Source organism: Leptodactylus fuscus, chromosome 10, assembly GCF_031893055.1.
Source record: "Leptodactylus fuscus isolate aLepFus1 chromosome 10, aLepFus1.hap2, whole genome shotgun sequence".
NCBI classification, from domain to species: domain Eukaryota; kingdom Metazoa; phylum Chordata; class Amphibia; order Anura; family Leptodactylidae; genus Leptodactylus; species Leptodactylus fuscus.
In genome coordinates, this window is record NC_134274.1 from 9,195,074 (window position 1) to 9,217,247 (window position 22,174).

Below are 22,174 nucleotides of genomic sequence, written 5' to 3' on the forward strand. Positions count from 1 at the left end.
GGTCGCATGGATTCCACTCAGTATCAGCAGATTCTTGAGAATAATGTTCAAGAATCAGTGACGAAGTTGAAGTTACGCCGGGGATGGATATTTCAGCAAGACAATGATCCAAAACACCGCTCCAAATCCTCAGGCATTCATGCAGAGGAACAATTACAATTACAATGTTCTGGAATGGCCATCCCAGTCCCCAGACCTGAATATCATTGAACATCTGTGGGATGATTTGAAGCGGGCTGTCCATGCTCGGCGACCATCTAACTTAACTGAACTTGAATTGTTTGTCCAAAATACCTTCATCCAGGATCCAGGAACTGATTAAAAGCTACAGGAAGCAACTAGAGGCTGTTATCTTTGCAAAAGGAGGATCTACTAAATATTAATGTCACTTTTCTGTTGAGGTGCCCATACTTTTGCACCGGTCAAATTTTGGTTTAATGCATATTGCACATTTTCTGTGAGTACAATAAACCTCATTTCAATCCTGAAATATTACTGTGTCCATCAGTTATTAGATATATCAAACTGAAATGGCTGTTATAAACACCAAAATATTTAGAACTAAAAATGATTAAGATTAATAGGGGTGCCCAAACTTTTTCATAGGACTGTATGTATATATGTATCAGCAGCTCATTAGTTCTCCTTCGCAGCTCTTTCATCCTTGAGTCATTTCAAGAAATCTGCAAAACAGAATCCCGGCATGATTTCCTCCCATTCCAGTCGGCTTGATTTCATCTTTTTTTGCCTTCTCCACTGATGATGTAAACAAGGACAAGACCGCGAACAATTAAAGCATCAACATCTGCCAGTCATATGTGTATCTCTGAGAGAGCATGTCAGGCTTTTCCTTGGCTCGAGGTTACATGTAATGACTGCCAACAATCAGGCACATGTTCAAAGCCAGACAGAAAACTATACATCCCAATGTACCTGGTAAGAAGAGCCTCGGAGGTAAAGAGTCGAAGCCAAGCAGCAGAGACTTGCGTACATATCAGAAGGTAGAAAGAGATAGAATAAAGGGATGGATGGGGGGGTGCGGAGGGGTTTGCTAAGGATCCATTATAAGAAATCATGACAATAAACAGGTATTGACAAACATTTTTCTTTCCCCAGTATTGGACAGCTGTGTGGATCTGTATATAGAAAGGCAGCTGATGATGTCATCAGTAGAGCCAGACTGGACTGGAACTTCACAGAAAACAGAAACGTTTCTAAGACAGGATGTGCTCTGCAGATTATCTGTACCTTGCTCCACTGCATCCACTTGGCTAGATGGCGACATTTGGTCATGGAAATATTGCGACCATGATGCAATGACAAGGTTTCCTTATGGGACCAGGGTCATAAGAAATCTTATGATCATGATAAAAAGCATAGACACCATGGAAAGTTTGAAAGGTGATCCACAACCTTTATACCCGAAAGGAAATAGGATGCTGGGTAGTGATAAATTATCATTCTCCTGAGACCAAACGTGGCTACGTAGGCAAAAAACTTAGTTAGGACAGGTCTAAAGGGCGACGCTGAACATCAAATAATCCAGATAAGACAAGATATATTGTCAAGGGCATAGATATAGGGATTACAGAACCAGCAGTCAAATTAGGGTTCAGGTGCCTTAGGAGGCCCACAAGCCCCTGTACCACATAAGAAGTCATTCATACAGTACTATAAACTGTATGGCACATGATAAGTGAGGGGTTCTCTTACAGATTTTGCATTTCTATGCCTTTCTAAGATATGTGCCATATGCTTTGGTAGCCACCACTGCTTCTGTGTTTTTCCAGTGACACCAGGATAATGAATTAGGAACTTTCGGACAGGAGAACATTGCTAAAAGTTGTAGGTCTTTATGAGTGGACAGGAAACATTAGCACTAAAAAGCAATAACACAGCAGAGTCAGGGTGGTAGTCATGTAGCCAGGATCAAATCTCTACTACTCCTCAATGTCGCTAGAGTTTTTTTTAATAGACGTTTATAGTGATAATCTCTTATTACAGTTGCAACATATCAAATGCATAGTAGCAGCAAGTAAAGAAAAGACGGGGAGTTAGGGGAGAGCCGTGCTTTTGGGATGTGGAAAGTTCCTTCATTTTTTCTACTTAATACTTTGGGAGAAATTTACTAACTGAAATGCACCAGAATTCTGGTGTCATTTGCACCAATATCTAGCATGCCATTTTTGCGAAACTTTTACGACTTGAACAGAAACAAGGGGGCATGGAAGCATCGGAAAAGACAAGGCATATCGTGTGCAGTATAACACGGTGTAGTCTACCTTTGTACTATCTAACCTTTAGGGTGCATGCACACTACGTAACGCCGGGCGTGTATGAGAGCCGTACACGCCGGCATTACGGCAGACTGCCGAACACTTCCCATTCACTTCAATGGGAGCGCTCGTAAACGCCGCTGTTACGAGCGCTCCCATTGAAGTGAATGGGAAGTGTTCGGCAGTCTGCTGTAATGCCGGCGTGTACGGCTCTCATACACGCCCGGCGTTACTCAGTGTGCATGCACCCAAAGGCTGTATTCACACAGAGTAACGCCAGGCGTTTTTTGTGTGTTTTTTGCACATAGCGCCGCGTTTACGCCGCGTATACGCCGCGTTAACGCCGCGCTATTTAGCGGTGGCGTTGCTCGGCGTTAACGCGGCGTTAACGCGGCGCTACGCGGCGTAAACGCGGCACTATGTGCAAAAAACACACAAAAAACGCCTGGCGTTACTCTGTGTGAATACAGCCTTAGACTGTATCTGCTCCGACCATGTAATAACATATAGCTGGACCTAGTTTATACATCACCTAACTGATAGCCATGATGCAATGATGTACACAATTTGCTGGAGTGGAAATGGTTTCAATAACATGGGACTCCAATGGTTCTATAGGATATGTGTAATGCTCGATTTCCCCTGCAGAGGCGCTGCAGTGAAACTGAACACTTCTTACTAAGATCCTCTGCTGACACCTTCTAACAAAAATGTATAGCTCAAGGTTGACAATCCATGTAAATAATTTTTAGGCTAAAATTACACTTAGCACTGTGGTGAACAATACCAGCATTATGGATAAGACTTTACAACAACATATTCACATGATGTAACTAATACGCAGTGTCCAAACAGCCATGCATTGGGGCTTTCATCCTGCAGCATGTTAATTTATGCTGTTGGTTTAGCCCGCGGGTTAGCAAGGGGAGCCTACAGGTGTTCTTTGCAATAACCATTCCATTTAGGTATCCACAATGCTGAATTTTCAGGACAGCTGTTTGTCCACCACGTGTGACCCCCAACCTTTGTTTATAGCTTTATAACCTTTGTTGACCCCAACTACTGTTTATAGCTTTAAGGGCGGGTTCACACTACCATTAGTCAATGTCCGATGCCAACATCCGTCACAGGATGAGAGCAAAGGATATTAAATGACAGATGCAGTTGGGTGTCTCTATGCATTCATTCCAACGTAAGAAACTTTCTTCTGTCATGCTTGTTACTTTGCTGATGCATGCAGGACTGTTTCATCTCGGAAGGCAGCGTCCTTCACGTTTACATTAGAGTCAATGGGTAAGGACACAGACATAGGGGGTAGTCTGCTACCGTTAATATCAGTTACTGTCATCCTATGACGGATGACGGCAAAGGCTATCAATAACAGTAGTGTGGACGTAGCCTTACACAACATGACCTCATCATACAATTACTGCTATAAAAAGACAGTGAGAAGATCCAGGTATAGACCTTGTACCGCCATCTCCCATGACTACTGCACCCTGCTCAGCCCCCACCTCGCCCCTCTCCAACCATATATATTACCTATCATCTCCATTCTCACAAGACATGCTCAGGCTTGCTCGGCCTTATTTCACGGTTTTGCTCTCCTCCACTTCAATCTTAAAGTGTTAAAATATTTCAATTCACAAATATGGGACTTCAAGCTGGGTTTCCTGTTACTAGGGCCTGTGATATGCAGCTGGATTTATGGTTGTTAGATAATGGAACTTTTTTTATTAAAGGGGGGGGGGTGAATTTCCTTCTATAGAAGAAGAAAAGAAAAACCGGGAGAAAACTGTGTAGTTTACTTAGAGACATTTGAAAGCGCTGGGGCTGGAAGGACCTGAGGTCACCTCCAATCCTTTGTCATTTTCTTTGCAGCAAAGAGTGATCAATTTTTAACAGTTATTCATTTCATTCAAGGCAATGTCCTTGCGGCCTGGACAAAACCCTGCCCCTTTTGTCTGTCTGTCCAGCGCTGACAGTTTAATTAAACCCCGCTCGAGATGGGGTCAGGGGGTCAGCTATTCATCAGCAACGCTTTACTGAAATATCAGCTCCGGCCCTTGTTTAAATCCTGAAATCAAGTTAATGACTTATGCACCCCTCAATTAACCAGGAGGGGGGCGCCAGAGCCATGCCCTATAGGAAAACTGTCTAATTACGAGCAAATAGTATTGATAAGTAAAAAAAAAAAAAAAAAAGTTGCTCCAAGCGCTTTGTAACTAGTGTCAGAACAAGCGCTTGGAGGTCACTCATTTGTAGCAAAATTTACAAAATAAATTTTGGAAAGAGGAATATTAAGGGACTGTTCACGTGTGGGTTCTGACAGACACATTTTAGATACTACGGCAGAAAAAAAAAAAAACGCATCCTATTTATTGTGTGTGGACAAAGCTGAGCTGTTCAGCAGCAGTGCACTCACAGATAGGTTAGAGCTGCACGGCAACTTTGGTCATGTTCGTGAGTGGGGTCGCATTCTGACCCAAAAGGTGCTGCAACCGCATGTTTTAGTTGCAAAAAAATAAAAAATTTAAATCGAGCTGCATTTGATCTTTTTGTAGCTGGAAGTCGCAGCAATGTAGGGGGTTATAATGTGATTCGATTCACTAATATTACTTAAGTAGTTACAGGGCGACCTGGCGATCTTTGCTCTCATGATGGAACTCACGGCCATAAATGCAAATCCAACATGTCGATGTTCCCAATGCCAGTGTGACATCCACAGGTTACAGACATTTATTTACACAGAACATAGAGCAGGTTGCAGATTCTGCTTCTTACTTGCTGTTTGTTGCCGCAGAGGGTTTCTGCTTTTGTGCGGACTCATTGGGGGAGAATACATCCATCTATTTACACCAGTTTTATGGCATGGAGGGATGATAACGTAGTGCACATTTAGCACAACAAACAAGCACGACACAACCCCTGTTCACTTGCCACATTGTGGGGACGCCTCAGCCCAACATATTCATTATAAATCACACCAGTTTCCATTATAATGGAAATCTACACCAGTTGCTTATTGCCGTAGATCTCTATTCTGGTGCACGGCTGTGTAGGCTGGGGTCTCTTCATAAATCAATCGTACTAGTGGGGGCCTCTATCAAGACTGTCATATGACACGCCAGTCTTAAAGAAGTTATCTGGTTTCTAACATTGATGGCTTATGATACAATTTCAGATCTGAGGGGATCTAACACCTGGGACCCCGCAGGTCACCGAGACCGAGACAGTGCTGTTAGCAGTATTGTTAGTCACGTTGTTCACTCCAGGTTCTTGGTACTGCCGCGCTGCCGCATAGATTTCAATGGGACAGCGGTGCAGTACTGAATATCGATGACCTATCCAAAGGATAGGCCCCGACTAGCGCAGGGAATGATTGATTTATGAAGAGACTCCGGCCTCTTCATAAATCAGCTGCACAGTCATGCGCCACCAATGTTAGAAACCAGATAACCTCTTTGACAAGTCTACCATACTGTAGCCACTCTATGTAATTGCCAGAATCTACTAACAACATCCAGTTGGGCAATCCGTTAATGTCAGCGGGGTTGGCTTTAGATACCCCTGGGGATCAGCCGCTATTACCAAAGGAAAGCTGTGGCTGGTCATACACTACATGCCTCCCCCTCTATGATAATAGAGATTTATTAATACTGATTTTGTATCTATATGGATTTTCGGCTTTAACTACAGACAGGGAGCAGATGCGGAGTATGCATTGCATCATGGACATATCAACAAGAGGAGAGGTGACCGAATTCTGCCATCTCCTTCCACAATGCCCCAGTCCTTACAACAGACGTAATTAGTGGGGAAGGGGATCTGATTTCACCCCCTGCCCTCCAGCGAGCAGCACAATTTGTATCAGGACAGCTGCGATTAACACAGGACAGGATTCCATAGACTTTTGTGCATTTGGCATTGAAGGGGGATAAGAGGGAAAATCCTATTATGAAGTAATGGCTACACTTTAAATATGGGGCTCACGTCACGTCCCATGAATAGGTGAAGTCTAATGGGCCTGTGTCTTCTCTTACAACCTGACTCTGTGGCTGAGCTCCATATATCAATCTTAATAGCAGAAGTCAGTAAGTTTGTAAGAGAGCAGTTTCTCACCAGTCTGACCATTCTGTGCACAGAGGCCGTGTTTACTCAGGAGCCGCCAGTCATCCTGAGTTTCACACAGCGTCACTTTCTCGCTGACAGAAGAGGGAAGAAGGGGGAGAAAACACAAAAGAAAAACAAAACTGGGATGAAACCAGGCAAATTCCCCAAGGCAAGCTAACTAATCACCACAAAGTCACTGACCGATGGCAAGAGTCCAATTTAAGCTCCCTGCGTTACCATGGAAACGGCAGCCTTCGACGCCAGGATCTTCCATGGTGGCTTCAAATCATTTCATCACTTTTTTTTGTCTCTTTATCCCTCAGACAAAACCAGAGGAAGCAATCTTAATGATGTGTTTCCCCCGCACTACAAACTCTCACCTTCTCCCCATCGATTAAAGGGGGTGTCTGTAACGCCACACAGCATTCAACGCAACGCTTCCGAGTTTCTCACATTGTTAACTAGGTTTAGAAAACAGACAACAGATTGCTCGGGAAAAGGATTGGACTGACATGACACACTGTCGGAGCAGGTGCAGGATCAAGTACCAGCCGGATGTAAGAAAAATGACAGAAATATTGGGGGAAATAAATGGAAATATCACAGATCGCTAAAATTGAACATTGTATATCGTCAGACACATGATATACAGCGCAAGATTGCAAACCCCTTTAGGCTAAGGCCCCACAGGCCGTAATCGCAGCGCAAAAGCGCTGCAGAAAGAACCACTGTGTGAATGCATTGCGGTTCTTTCCGCAGCGCTTTCAAGAGAAAGTTCACAGAGTTTTCCTCTGCGGACTTTCTCAACATTATATCTACGGGAAAGCCTCCAGGGTTTCCGCAGATATAATTGACATGCTGCGATTTGCAAAGCCGCAACGGCTTTGCAAATCGCAGCGTGTCCGCACTGCCTTTTTTTCCGCAAAGTGGGCATGGGATTTGCATGAATCCCATCCCCTTTGCTTGCACTGTAAAAATTGCGGCGTTTACGTCCTGTGGGGCCCCAGCCTTAACGCTGAGGCTACATGCTGCAGAAAAGTTGCGTTTTCTTGTGGCTTCCAATGGAAAAGGATATATAGGAAGTGCTTATACATCTCTGTGTATGCAGCCAGTTTGTAGTTGAATAAGTACCTGGATCGCATCAGCGTGCCGCCCCATTCCTACTGTACATGGCCCCATACACGTCTCTCAGTGAACCTGGGCCGTAAAACGGACAGATATAGGACCTGCCTTGAGTTTTGCCCCGGGCTCACTACTGAATACACAGGCCCATAATAGTAGATAGGTGAATGTACGTGGCCACAGAGATGAGAGGGTCCACTAGCAACATTAGATGGTTGAGTGGAAGAAGCATCAAACTTTTTTCCCCCAGTTTTAATTTCTCATTATTTTTGCCTCTGTAACCGGTTTATGTTCTAGATCTGCTTTCTGCTTAGGCTGGTGATCGGTAGACAAAGCTTGGCCATTAGGACAGAAGCAAAGGAGCTGGAACTGGCACATTTCTTTTATTTTAAAACACTATTTACTCTACAAAACTGAACTCATACAACCCCTTATTTAAGGAAATTGTGAATTTATTTTACATTTATGTGAAAAAGTAAATATTTAATATTGCATTTTATTCTTCAAACAGTGAAAGCTCGGAATGGAAACTCAGCTACTTGGTTCCGCCCTACAAAGTGCATTTCTCTGATGTAAATAGGAGTTTGTTTTGGAAAACTAGCGAGCGCCGATCACCTCTTATGTGTTTCCCATGTTCCAGAGACGCTTCCATGGCCATAGGCAGTAAATATTTGTATGATTACGTTACTCAGTCTCACTCCTCTTTCGTGATCAGTACTTGTGTCAATCTGGACAGCGTATTTAGGAGGAATGCTTTGTACGCGGGTGGTTGGGGGTCCAGGATGTCTGACCTGTAGTGACGTTGCACAATCCTGAAGAGTAATTAACACCTGCACGCATTTTGCTATGTTCCTCTGGGTCATATAGAACGAGCGCTCCATATACAAATCTGTCTTCATTACATTGACATAAAGTTATGCCATTTGGAGCCACAATAGATTCTTCACTAGAAGGCACAGCCAAAGGCGAAACAATGAAATGAAAAAAATTGATACCCATGACACGCGCCATTTCTTTTTCCACACGTCCATTATTAAAAGTGGACAAAGTTGCAGTCTTCCAACAACGCTAAAAGGCTGTTGATCGTTGTTTTAGAGTAATTTATAATTTTTATAACATAAAAACAAATACAGGTTTTCATCACCTGTTCCCCTTAGTGCTGCTGCTAGTGTGTGAGACATAATCAGTCCTCTTCTCCATCTGGCAGCTCAAAATAGAGTCCCCTTTTACTTCTGTGAAAGGAGTTTTCTCAGCTATACTATGTAGGATCTGGTGCTTCCATTGCAGGGCAAAAGAGCTATTTCTATTGACTGCCCTGCCGTGTACAGTGGATCACTATGCAGAGACCTGGCTATGGGAGCAGTGACCGAGAGTGTGCGTCAACCAGCATTTGGCTCATTAGTAGGGTTGAGCGATCGTGTTCGGAAAAGATCGGATTCCGATCGGCGATCGAGAAAATTTCACGATCGCGATCGGAATTCTGAACACGATCTTTTTAGGTGGGATCAAGATCGGTGATTATTTCCCACAATGCTTTGCTACTGGCCAAGCATTGTGAGAAAAGCTAACAATTTTAGCCATCACACAGAGTATACGCTGAGTGTATACTCAATGTGAAGGCTCGCTGCGGTTCCATAGGAATGAATGGAAGCAGCCGGCACACAGTCTTAACATCTTGCGCGCCGGCTGCGTCCATTCATTCTAATGGGAGACTAGCTAACATCTCTAGTAGCTACTTACCTGCAGAGATGGCTGGTACGGTACCCGGTGTTCTTGGTCTTCTTCACCTCGCTGCCCCCGCCTCCCAGGTTAGTGTTAAAGAGCTAGGAAGAAGGCGGGGCTTGTGGCTTAGGAGAGTGTGAGCGGGTACAGAGCGGGGAGACGTGACTTCTCCCCTCCCACACTCTCCTAACCTGGCAGGTGGGGCAGCGAGGCGAAGAAGAACGAGAACATCGGGCACCGGACCAGCCATCTCTGCAGGTAAGTGGACACCAGGGGGGACTAAGTAGCCAGAGGATTAAAAAAAAAAAAAAAAAAAAATCCTCTGGGTACTTAGTGATTAAAAAAAATCACTGCACAGCATGGATTCTAACAATTAAAGCGTTCAGGACTCTGGGGGATGGACTACACTTCTGAATTCCCAGGCCCCTCCTGAGCTGCCCCCTTTGGATGCTTGGCGGGGGATGCAACTTCGTCACTTTTTACATTCTCTCCCTGCTCCTGCAGAGTTCCGCGTCGAACCTACCCCCTTGGAGAAGATTTTTGTTGGTGCTGGCCCCCTTCGCCACTCCCTCTCGCTCACTTACCGGATCCTGGTTGAACCTCCGGAGGACTTTGTTCCGCCGTTCTTGTTGAAATGGGAATCTGACTTATCCCTTTCCCTCTCTCAGGAGCAGCGTAGGCGCATTTTTCGCCTTTCTCATACTGCTTCCATCAGCTCTCGCCACCAGGAAGCCAGCTACAAAATCTTGTCCCGATGGTATAGGGTTCCTACGAGACTCCATGCTATGTTTCCTCAGGTCTCCCCATTATGTTGGCGCTGTGGCGACGAGGAAGGCACGCTGCTACACATTTTTTGGTCCTGTCCTGCCCTTTCGTCCTTCTGGGAGGGGGTCAAGCGGATAACCCTCCAGCTTACTGAAACTTCTCACCATTTGGGCCCTGCCCTGTTCCTCCTTAATCATTGTGAGTCTTCTGTAAAGGTCTTTAAGCGTTCCCTACTTAGATTCCTGATCCTCGCTGCCCGGGCTTGTATCCCCCTTTTTTGGAAACGAGTGGATCCTCCTCCTCTCTCCCTCTGGATTTCGACGGTCAACAAGATAATGCGCATGGAAAATCTCACGTCTTTCCTGCATGGCACGACTGAGGCGTACATCAAAACCTGGTTCTACTGGTTCAGGTTTCAACAGTCTGCAGAGTACCGGATGCTCCTGGGCTCTGACCCCTCCTCTGATTGATACTCTTGTTGTTCGTCTCAGGTATTTGACCAGTGGTTGCTCCCGAGCCCTTCCCAACTGGCTGTGGTATGGATGACCTGGCGAGCGCTCTCACTGGTTTCCTGACTGCTCACACTCACCCCTACCTACCCTTTCACCCCCCACATTTAGTCCTCTCCCTCACTCATCTGTCCCACTAACCCCTCCCTCCCCCCCCTTTTTTTCCTTTTTTTTTTTTTTTTTTTTATGTTGCTTTCTTTGTCTTTAATTTTTTTTTTTTTTTTTTTTTTTTTTTTTTTTTTTTTTTTATTCTTCTGATTGTATTTTGTGTTGCACTGTGTGCTTTTTCTGTTCGCAGGGCGGGTGTTCGCCTTGTAACTTGTAATTGTTTTTTCTTTTCTTATTGTTTAAAAAAAATTTTCAATAAAAATTTGAGTTATAAAAAAAAAACAATTAAAGCGTTCAATTGTTAGATGCCATGCTGTATAGTGAATAGGATTGTTTTTAAAATCCGATCTCCGATTAGTAAAAAAAAATCCCATTGACTTGCATTGGGATCGGAATTGGGATCGAGTTCGAATGAAAAATGATCGGAAATCGGATTTCAAAATCGATCCTGAAAAGTCAAGATCGGCTCAACCCTACTCATTAGCTGGGCATGCAAAACACTGTACACTCTGAATACCAGGGGGCATCATACTATGTAAGGATATGTCATAATCCTTCAATGAATTGTTTTCTTTTAACATTTTACATTGAAAATAGTATTCATTGTTCATGATCTATTTCTGTATCTATTATCATCAATGATTATGATATCTAATAGAAGGGAACCCCTTTTCAGTAACAGATGAGGTTCTCAAGCAATAAAACTATATATTTCTTAAAATGCCCCCCAAAAAGGATTGTATGCCAAATCTATTCTTTATTAGAACAGAGAAGAGGGAGGTTAAGTTACTGGTTAAAGGGTGAGGGGGAGGCAGTGCCATTTTTGTTTATGGCCGTGTTTGGTATTGCAGCATTCTAGTAAATAAACCAGAAACACACCATGAATAAAGCCTAAAAGTGACAATGTTTATAACAATTTAAATCTTTTACTATTAAATATACAAAGAGAGACGACCTAGCTTCATATAGCACTATGACTAGACTGCAAGAGTCCTGTTCATTTTCCCCTAAAAAAAAAACAAAAATAACAAAACATACTTTAAAGTCTAATATGAAAATGGTATCGGAGTAGTAAAACAATACACTCGCAGCTTATAAAATATTCATTGCGCCCAACCTCTTCTTTCGGCAATAAAAACAGGCCATTTATTTCCTGACGATAACCTCCCTCGACTAGTAAACCAATAACAAGGCGTTCCAAATCTGGTGCTGAATAGACGCACAAGCCGAATGCTGGCTCAACGCAAGTATGATTAATAATCCAAACATCATTTCCTAAAAAGTCTCTTTCTCCCAAGTACTCTTGATCCCATTTGTGCACTTCAAGTAGGCAACCAGCATACCAGGAAGGGCAAAGCATTAATTATACCCAGCGGGACACAAGCCGCAGCAGTGCATAATGGAAGATCAGGAGATCCCCTCTCCTCTTAGCTCCAGGGGAGCAGAATGTTGGGACTCCAGTGTCTGGTGCCTCAGCTGTTCCCTCCGACTGAGCCTTTTAGGAAGCACAGCGAAGACTCGGCTCTGTCAGCTGAAAACAAGACAAATATTGTAACAAAGACAATAGAAATAACAAAAGGAATGCTACTTTGATTAGCCATGGTTACTATTAGGCGTTCCTTCCCTTCGTGAACATTCCTGAATGAGCTCCTCAAGCCAGTGGTGTACAGCTGTGTCGCTGTATTTTTTTCTCCCCCCTTTTTTTTTCAGTTGGACGTTCCAAGTGGCGAAAGCGGGGGAAAAAAAACCACAAGGAGACAATCCTATAGGGTCCTGCTGTTATCAAAACTGTTGTGGAGTATACTAGTCACGCTCGTACAGATGATCTACCACTTGTTCCAGAAGACAACAGTGATTACACTGGCAGCATTACAGCCCATCAATCCCCTGGCTCTTTCCTTCTGCTCTTTTTGTCTTTTCTATTATGTTATGTCTGCAATCTATCACTTGTTTTGTGGTCTTTATAAGGACACTTATTGCAGAAGAATTTATTTCTTGCAGTATCACATCCATTTATTGGATAAGATTTCTGCGACCAGAGTTTACTGCTAAATGGGCAGAGCACTAAAACAGTAAACTACTATAGGGAGATTTTATCAAGTCCTCGTCAATTTTCCAGCATAAAAAATTGCAAATTTTTTTCACAAAGATTTGCAACATTTTAATATTTCCTTACATTGATTCAGCCTAAATGCTGGAATACATTTTCGCCAATACATTTATAAAAAGTTGTGCACCCTGTAATAAATTTGGCATTGGATTTTAAAGGACATTGCGTAATGTCTTCGTAAATCTGAACCAATAGGCATAGGCCAAGAATATCTCAATACATGATAACTACATTTGTATGTAATGATTCTGATACTACAATAAAAGGCAGTTGCACTAAAATATACACAGAAATGTGCAGTCATCCTAAGGCTATCAACCTGAAAAGACGAGATGAAGAGCAAAGCATAATGTGGTTGTCACAGATATCATTGACCCCTGTGACAGCGGCTCCTTCCTGTCCCTACAGACCCCAGACATAAAGCTGACCTTCACCATGGCCTGTAACCAGGGTCTTTACATATACATGGGTCAATTCCACACAAAGTACCACAAGCACTGTATTTGACAGACCTCTATTGAATATCAATTGGATATTGGGGCCTATATTATACAGTTATGTATTTTAAGGGGTTCTCTGGTTTTCACATCAGTTAAAAGATGGTTTTCCTAAGTTAATAATAAAAGAGGTGCAGAAATGTAACTTAAAGGGGCTGCAATTGCCCCTGAGCCTTTAAGGTCACTTCCCAATATAAGGACATCAGTGCTATAAACAATACATTATAGTAAGGTGTGGTCTTATACAGATTTACATTGAAGCTTCAGGTTACTCCAATAACCAAGAGCACTAAGACGTCTAATGGTTTTTTGTAATGGGGCCCCAAATTTTAATGGACACTAGTGTAGGATGCTGCGCTATTTTGGCTGTCATTTTTAAAGAAATCTCAAATGCGGGTGTTAATAGAGTAATAGAGCCCCTCTGGAGGACTGAGCACAATGATTTAAACTGGAATTTGTAATGCTTTATATCTCCTGTGGTGGCGCTCCAGGGAAATTACACACTTACTGCTAGTTTCTCCTACAGTTCAGATCATCTAGGCTCCCAGTAAGGGGACACACTGCCATCAGCTTATTGCTATGGGACCTTTCTAATGGAAAGAGATTGTCCAAAGCAAGGGATTGCTTTACGTGGACAGACAGTCCAACAAAATATTGTAAAAATGATAAAATTATTTTCTGAGAGAATCTTGTCATCTAATAAGATTCCCGCTTTGATATCCCTGGTATTAAGCCATCTCATGCAAGGAACATCTCCAGAAGCCAAATGGAAATAGGATGTGCCAGCGTTCTGCCGCGCCAAGAAAGCCTAAGAACAATAATATCAGCTATGTGTGGGATGAAATACAATGCACTGTATAATAGGAAGATGAAATCTAAGGAGGCTCTAAAGATCGTGAACTGCAACATCTGTCTATGACTTTTTACATGATGTTTATTACCAGTGTCACAGCCTGTAAAGTATCTAGTAAAAGGAAGCACATGTATAGAACGGACAGACAATAAGAGAAGAAAAGCAGAAAGAGCTTTGAGGAAATCTACAATATCCCGGGTTTATTTCTTATCTCTGGTACAGTAAGAAAACTGTATCTATAACTTAGAGCACATGTGGGAAGCTGGGAATAGTTCCAGTATTAAATTCAGCTGGAAAGGGGAACCTTTGGATCAAAATGTCATGGTATTAAATATAGAGAGTAAGCCCACACTTGACAATAATCTCACCATCACCTTATAATGGGATTTGTCCCCCCCCCCCCCCCTCCCAGTTGCATACAGAACATCTTATAATCCTACAGCGAACTTTGGCACTACAAATCCCAGCCTACACACTTGCCTGACTATTCCCAGAACTCTCTGAGAAGTGAAAGAAGTATGCTTGGAGTTATAGTGTCAAGGATGCTGGCCTACTGAAGGTTCCTGACTTGTGTCCTACAGTGTAGATCCAGAGGAAGGAAAAAAAAAAACCAAAAAAAAAACCCCACCTTTGAGACGGACAGCAAATATCCTGTATTAAGGGAAAAAAATTCTCCTGGGTCAAATGATGGCAGACTCCTTGAATTAGCATCCCATCTCCAAAAGTCAAATACACACGGTGCTACTGTGCCGTCAGCATTGGGTTTCCGTTGGAGGAAAAGAACAAACAACAAATGGACCGCTAAAATAGTGGACACCTACACAGACCGATAGAAAGGGTCAGTCGTCTAACTGAGAGCGCTAGATGAAACAGTTGTGAGTGCAGGACTTTTTCATTCAGAGTCAGAGTCATTCTGAGTCTCTGAATAGATTCTGATGCAAATGTGAACCTGGCCTAACTTGGGATATTACATTCTTCAGGAAATGCATTCAGGGACTTCTCAAACTTGTACAATGAATTAACCACCATAACATCTTGTAGAAGAGTTCAATAATCTCACCGCTCTTACAGTAAAGAATCCCAACAACAAGCCTATGTGTAAAAAGATTATTACAAAACGCTCTGTACTCCAATATTTGCACAATGTAATTAGATCAACCCTAAACGGGTTTTTATTTTTTATCCAAATGGGATCATGGCGAATTGGAGATCCTGTCTACTTAGTGTAACGTCCCCGTCAAATGAACACCCTCTGCTATGTCTGCTCTAATACACCCTTAATGGATGTGCAAACAAAAACCACCATGTACTGCAGTACCCCATTTGCCCCATACAGACGGTTTCACTGGTATCTACATTGTTGTGTCTATAATACAAAGCTGTCATCAGTGCCCAGCAAGGCCGGAGGATTTTACTGTAACCCTGGTCTCAATGGACAATAGACAAATCCTGTCCCAACCATATAATGCTGCTAGTTCTAGTCTTTAGTGTCATGGTCAGGAAAGGATTTGCAGATGTAACACGGACCGTACAATACAGACATATATACCACCTTCTGAATGCGGCATAAACCTTCTTTGGTTATTGTATATTCCTTGCCTTTAGCTAGATTTTTGGGGTCTTGAAAAACCCATTTAACACACAACTATCCCAACCTGAATTAATTTCACTGGAATTCAATTATCAATTTCAGTTATCAGTACAATAAATGCACCTAAATAAAATAACACAATATTTAAACAAGTCTTTCAAACACAAAATTATCAATCCAAGAACATAAAATGGAGAGTTCGGTGAGAAGGCAAAAAGGAAAAACAATGACATCTGATATTTATAAATGGCAGGACCCAAGATCTGTTGCTCGGAGCTGCAGACCCGCCATACAGCGTTACATGATAAATATATGCAAATGTCTCTTATTTACTACGGATGTCAGCTTAGAGGGCGGATTGAACCAGATTTAACATTCCTTCGCTGTTGTTTTTCCTGTTGCAATTGGATTAATTATGGTGTTTAGGAGAGATCAAAACAGGCAGAAAGTGACAGCACAGCCCGGCATTTTCTAAAGACCTGGCCTTCATTGAGCAGCTCAAAGCTGCGGAGAATGGCCGAGGAACAATGTGGGAGGGCTCCGAAGATTGGTCTTTTACCAAATCACTAATGTCGCTGACTTGGTTTTGTGTCGGGGCAGATCAGAGCTACGTTTATATAGCTGGATGCGTGAATAAATATCTCATGTTGGGTCTTTACAGACGACACAAATAGAGACATGGCAAGGAAGCGTGGCGAGAAGAGCCACACATAGTAGAGAGCGGGCTAAACTGCGGTCTTAATCCTTCACTTACAATATTTATAATGCTCATTTTAAAGCGAAAGTGTCAACTCCTAATTGATAAATTTTTATAAAAACATATATTCTTTACAATATAACAAATCAGGGCATTATTTATTAGACCTGTACATTGTTTATTTCCTCTGTTGTCCCTCCTGGTAATATATGAATAAATTGACAACTGGGTGTTATTATGCCTATTGCCCAATCAAGCTTGAGTCTAGACTGGAGTGGTTAAATTAAGGTATAGTGTAAATCCAGTAGGTGGCGCTACCCAAGCTCTGGGTCTGTTAGCTGGTGGAGCTTGCCAGTTCATCTTTGCTACTCCACCTCGACATTTTCATGTGCAGTGTGGTCCAAGTAGACAGTAACTATGCTTCCCTGAGACACAACCCTAACCCCCCTGGTTTGATGTGGACACAGAGGGCAGTGCTTTATTTTAGCTACTTCATTGTAGCATCTACCGTTCCATCAGTTACAGGAGAATATCACTTTATAAAGGAACAGGTATGATTCATTTTATTTATTCATACATTTCTAAGTGGAGTAAAAGAGGACCGGCACAATCATCAGCTTATAAATTTACATTAGGAATAATGGAGGACCAGCCCAATGCAGAGATATATAAAAAGATGCTCCAGAATTGTGCAATACGAGTATTTACTAAAGATATGCATCGGGAAAGTTGACTGGTCCATTTTAAAGGAGACTTGCCAGTCAAGCTTTACAGTGGGCATATATTTTTGGACCCGTCAAGTATTAGCACCCGCATTCAATTATAATAGTTACGTTGAGCAATGTTCCTACTTAACTCCTAACACATCCAGGGTAGAAAAGGGTAATTTTCACTTTCAGGCTCGCATGTCATCTTCGTAGAAGAAAGTTGGATTTAAAGGTATAGTTAGGAAATCCATATAAAATCTTGAACAATGAAAGATAAATCAGAATTTTTCCACAATAATGGCTGTGTTGGACAGGCGGTAACAGCTTATTCCTGGAAAAAGGTATACTGACAATGACTGCCTAATAACAAGGAATTCTTGTGTCTCCGTAGTATTACTCTTTACTATGATGAGCAGATTAGGAAAGGGTGAGAAATACACACATATACTTTATGGCTTTAGAAACCACCTAGACGGCTAATAACTTCTGACTATTCATATAACACAGTGACAATCCTGGCACGGCACTGGATTACACTTTAAGCGTGTGATATGTCTACACGTCATAGTGTTACGGTGACAGGTGCAGGCATGCAGAGTATTTGTGTATTGTACAGGACGTCTTCATTCAGAGATACAGGTGGAGCAGGCTAAAAACGAAACGCTTGTGCAGCCAGCATTCACTTTGAAGTGTCCATGCCATACCAAGTAGGTGGCATGGACATTGCCAAAATAAATAAATAAATAAATGTTTTGTTTTGTGGCCGCTACATCTCTACAAGTATTTTAGTTGCTTTAATTGTTGGACTGGTACAGTGATAAATGTCCTACTTTTTAGCAATGGCTGGACAGGTGGTCAGCCTATTAATAGGAGGGGACAATACCCTCACTTTATAGTTATTATATACTGCTTTCAGATATATAGGTGCAATATTGTTAGCAATTCTAATACATGGCAGAAGAGGTGTCTGTAAAATCTTCTCAAAGATTGCTGCTGATCTGTACTGCTTAGGCTGAGCCCTGGACAGAGTCAGTCTTCTTCCCCTTCTGACAGCTGACAATATAGCCACAGACAGTTACACTGCCATGCTATATGGAGACTCTGCCTCTTCTCTGGCAAGCAGGACAGACAGCATTATTGACTGCCCTGCAGGGAACAGTTGATGCTATGCAGAGACTTGGCTGTGGGAAGTTACTGAGCATGTGCGTCCACCAGCACTCAGTATCTTAGGTGGACGTGCACATTGATTTACTCTCTGAACGTCAGGCGGCAGCAAACTATGCAAGAAATTTTACAACTCTTCATAAAGTCAAGTAAATGGTCGCCATTATTTATAATCTATAAAATGAATTATATTTAAAAGGCAGAACAAACCCTTTAAGAGCTCAGTCACTTGCAAAGGAGAACCATCATAAATCAAATACATTCTGGCAAGTTAACTGACCTATTTTCGGCTGTCCCAAAGGTGCCCGGTCACCTTCAAGAGCAGTTACTGAAAAGTAAAAACATCTAGGAACAATGACAGCTCAGTCATGATGAGGTAGAGCGCACAAGCGTAGAGCGCACAAGCGTAAAAATTACCTGCCCTGCCAAGTGGTGTGAAAACTCGATAAGGGGGTCAGTGATATTTTTGCCAAACAAATAAGAACCCAATGCTGTGCTTTGGAAAATGGAAAAAAAATTAAAAATAAAAATCTTTACATTCATTTTGAGCTGCCACCTATTTTCTTTTTAGGCACTTTTTTGGTTTGCTTTTTCCTGCGCTGGTTTCGCCAGTGACAAATTCACTAACTTGGAATATTTGTCCACAAAAGGAATAGGTTTGTATTTTTTATAGCAATAATGACCAATGATGGCAGTAAAGGAGATTACTCACAGTCTGGAGAGGGCCTGGTTGTTTTGGAACAGAAGTTCAGGCAATGTATGCAGCTGATTTCGGTTAAGGCGCCTGGAAATAAAGGGAAGAAAACAAAAGATGAATGCTCTAAGCACGAATCCCTTAAACTCAGGACTGCTCTGCCTAACTCTACAAACCAACACCTCCATGTGGGGCGAGCTGTGCATATTACGGTTTATGGTACTTATATCAACTTCAATAGTACTGTCCCACTGACAGGGCAACAGAAATGCACAAACCCCATGCATCAATAGAAAACACTTTCTAATAAATATCCTGTTTAAATTTATTTTCAGGTCTTTAACCACAGACATGACATTACTATTGCAAGCTCAATACCCCTCCCAGTGAGCAGATCAGCCAGCAAACAAAATGTCACAGCAGCATGGGACCTCCTTGTCTCTTGAAGCTACTTGTGGGAGTGATTTATTGCCTGGTCAGATAATTGGAGGAGGGTGATGCTGCCTGGACTTAAGAAGAGAGGCACAAGACACACACTGTGACACGAAACAGACCCTATAGATGGAAGGGAATTTCCTCACAGGGTTGAGGGGAGAATGGAGGGGTAAAAAGAAAACAGTTAAACGAATCAAGGGAAATGTAGTTTGCTCATAGATTTATTGCATGTAAACAACAGTGATGCAAGGAGCAGCAAGTAAAATAAAGCCAAGCAAAAGGTGCACAAGGGAACAGTGAAGATTTAGCACTGCTGTGGATGTATTTGCAGACTACTATAATATTATACATATATTTGTGGACTAATACTTCAGACTATCCCTAGATATGGAACGATTACAGGGCAATTGGTGCATACTATTATTGTTACACTTAACTTGATGCTGTAATGAAGGGCAATTGTTTCTCTTTAAGTTAATGTATAACGAAAAAAGCAGCACAAAACATTTCCACGTGTGTACAACTTCTTCAGTTTGGGGCTGTTTTGTGGACATCTTCTCTACTCTCCTGTCATGCCTATTTCATCAAACTTGTATACTCCAAGATGGTGATCGTGGTATCTTTTCCTAATGTTCTGTTCCTCTGTTAATCCTCCTACAAATATATGAATAACCTGATATCTGGGTGCGACCAGCTGGGGGTGTCCAAACACCTACAGACTATCCCATCGGACAGCTCCAATCTACTTGACAAGCAGAATGGTAACACCCAGTTATAAATGTATTCATGAATTTCAATGAGAAATAACAGAGAAATGGCACAATACAGAATTATAAGAAAAGATGCGCCAGAACAAACCCGGCAAGAGAGGCGACAGGTCCTCTTTAAGGGATGTTTAGAAGTATAAAAGCTATGAATGCTTGTGTATGGAAATAAGAAAAGATCTACAAATCACAGTATCTATTACAGTCGCTAGCCATTAGTGTCTGTCTTACCTAGTAATTATATAGGTATACAGATGTATAAAAGCTATACATGCTTGGATACAGAAATACCTATCTACTAATCACAGTATCTATACAACTACCACAGTATCTATGACAATGTCTATCATAGTATTTAACTATCACAGTATCTAATACAATTTATATCTCAGCATCTATTACAGTGTCTCTTTATTACAAACCTTTAACAGTATCCAGTACAGTATCTATCATAGCAGCTAATAGAGTATATACCACAGTATCTATTACCTATTACAGTATCCATATAGTATGTCTATTACAGTGTCTATCACAGAATCTATTACTGTATCAGCATTACTGAGTCACAGTATATATCTATTGTGGTATCTATCACAGTATATGTGTATCACAGCTTCTATTGCAGCATCTATCTATACAGTGTATCTATAGTGTATCACACGGTGTCTATTGCAGGATCAGTCTATTACAGTATCTATCACAATATCTACTTATTACAGTGTCTATCACAGTAGATATCGGTATCATTCCTACAAGTAATACTGTGATCTAACAAGAACACTGTGACTAATCCATTTTAAGTGAAACCTTGTGATGGTCACAACTCTATGATGTTATCTGCACAGCATAGTAGCAGCTTGTATATAGACACGCCATGTCATCTTCACAATCTTACTTAGATAACAGAAAACCTTCTGTAAGTTTTGCCTTTATACCACACCAATGAAGAGAGTTCTTTGTCGGGAAATGATCCGTTGGGCAAATGGAGTATCCAGAGAATGTACCAGGACTAAGTCCAATATAACTGTATTTTATTGGTTATATCCCCAGCTCACGCAATAGCAGCATGATAATAGTCCTGATACAGAAACTGTTTACATCAGTCCATGTCCCCACAGAATGTAAGATCTGTTGGCTTTCTCATTCATACACATCGAACATAACACTCCCTGCACCACTATAGTCTATGCACACACTAAACTTCACTTAGCCTATACAGTCCAATCCTAGTGCCCTATCCACAAAATAGGGAATTAGTATCTGATCCCTGGAGGGTTAAACTACTGGGACTCTCGCGCTGAGTGCCTCATGTGGATAGAACTATGGTGTGAATGCTCGGCCACTGGCCCATTAATTTCCACAAAACTTCCACTCATAGTCCCATACAATGGAATGAAAAGGTGGCCCATATAGCATGAATGCTCTATTCACACAAGGCACTTGCAGACCCCAATTCTCCTGATTACTGGGGATCTCAGCAGTATTGTTGAATAGGGAACATCACATTAGTGAGAAAACCCCTTTAAGAGGGGCAGAAGTCTGACGGAACAATAAAAACAAAAAAAGAAATTTGGTCATCCAAGAAAATTATAATCGAAAAATCTGAAGCAGATTTTGGTCACTAATTTTTTTTTACAGATTCTGAAAATTGGATTTAAAATACAATTAAAAAAGAAATACTCCCAAAATAATTTACATGGGAGTTTCTAGCAGAACAACAAGTAGGGTAAGATCAATTGGAAGAATTTGACATTAAACTGATTCTGCTTCAAAATCAGCGCCAAATTCCATCCTGAATCTGCCTCCTATTGTATTCAATGGGAGGAATAATCCGGCGCAGCACAATTCTCGATCTTGCTGCAGATTTCGTGGTTGATTCACCTGCAGACCCCACATAAGACACACTGCCCGCTCATTTTAAGGCTAGTCCGTGAATAAAAGAGGAGGAGAAAAATGACAGTGCCAGAAAGAAGAGAGGAATCTGAGGAAGAGGTCCACAACAAAGTCCTCTTCACTTTCTGCCTGTAAATGGTCCTGCAGAAAAAAA

At 41.9% G+C, this 22,174-nt stretch overlaps 1 protein-coding gene across 2 annotated transcripts in view; it reads right to left on the minus strand.

Annotated features, from left to right (window-relative positions):
- The window catches only part of SLIT1 (slit guidance ligand 1), a 203,343-nt gene that overhangs the window by 139,381 nt on the left and 41,788 nt on the right, over positions 1 to 22,174 (minus strand). For both annotated transcript variants that reach the window (XM_075257859.1, XM_075257858.1), the window contains one exon: positions 18,947 to 19,018. In XM_075257859.1, coding sequence (XP_075113960.1) covers positions 18,947 to 19,018 — 72 coding nt within the window. The remainder of the gene's footprint in view (positions 1 to 18,946; positions 19,019 to 22,174) is intronic.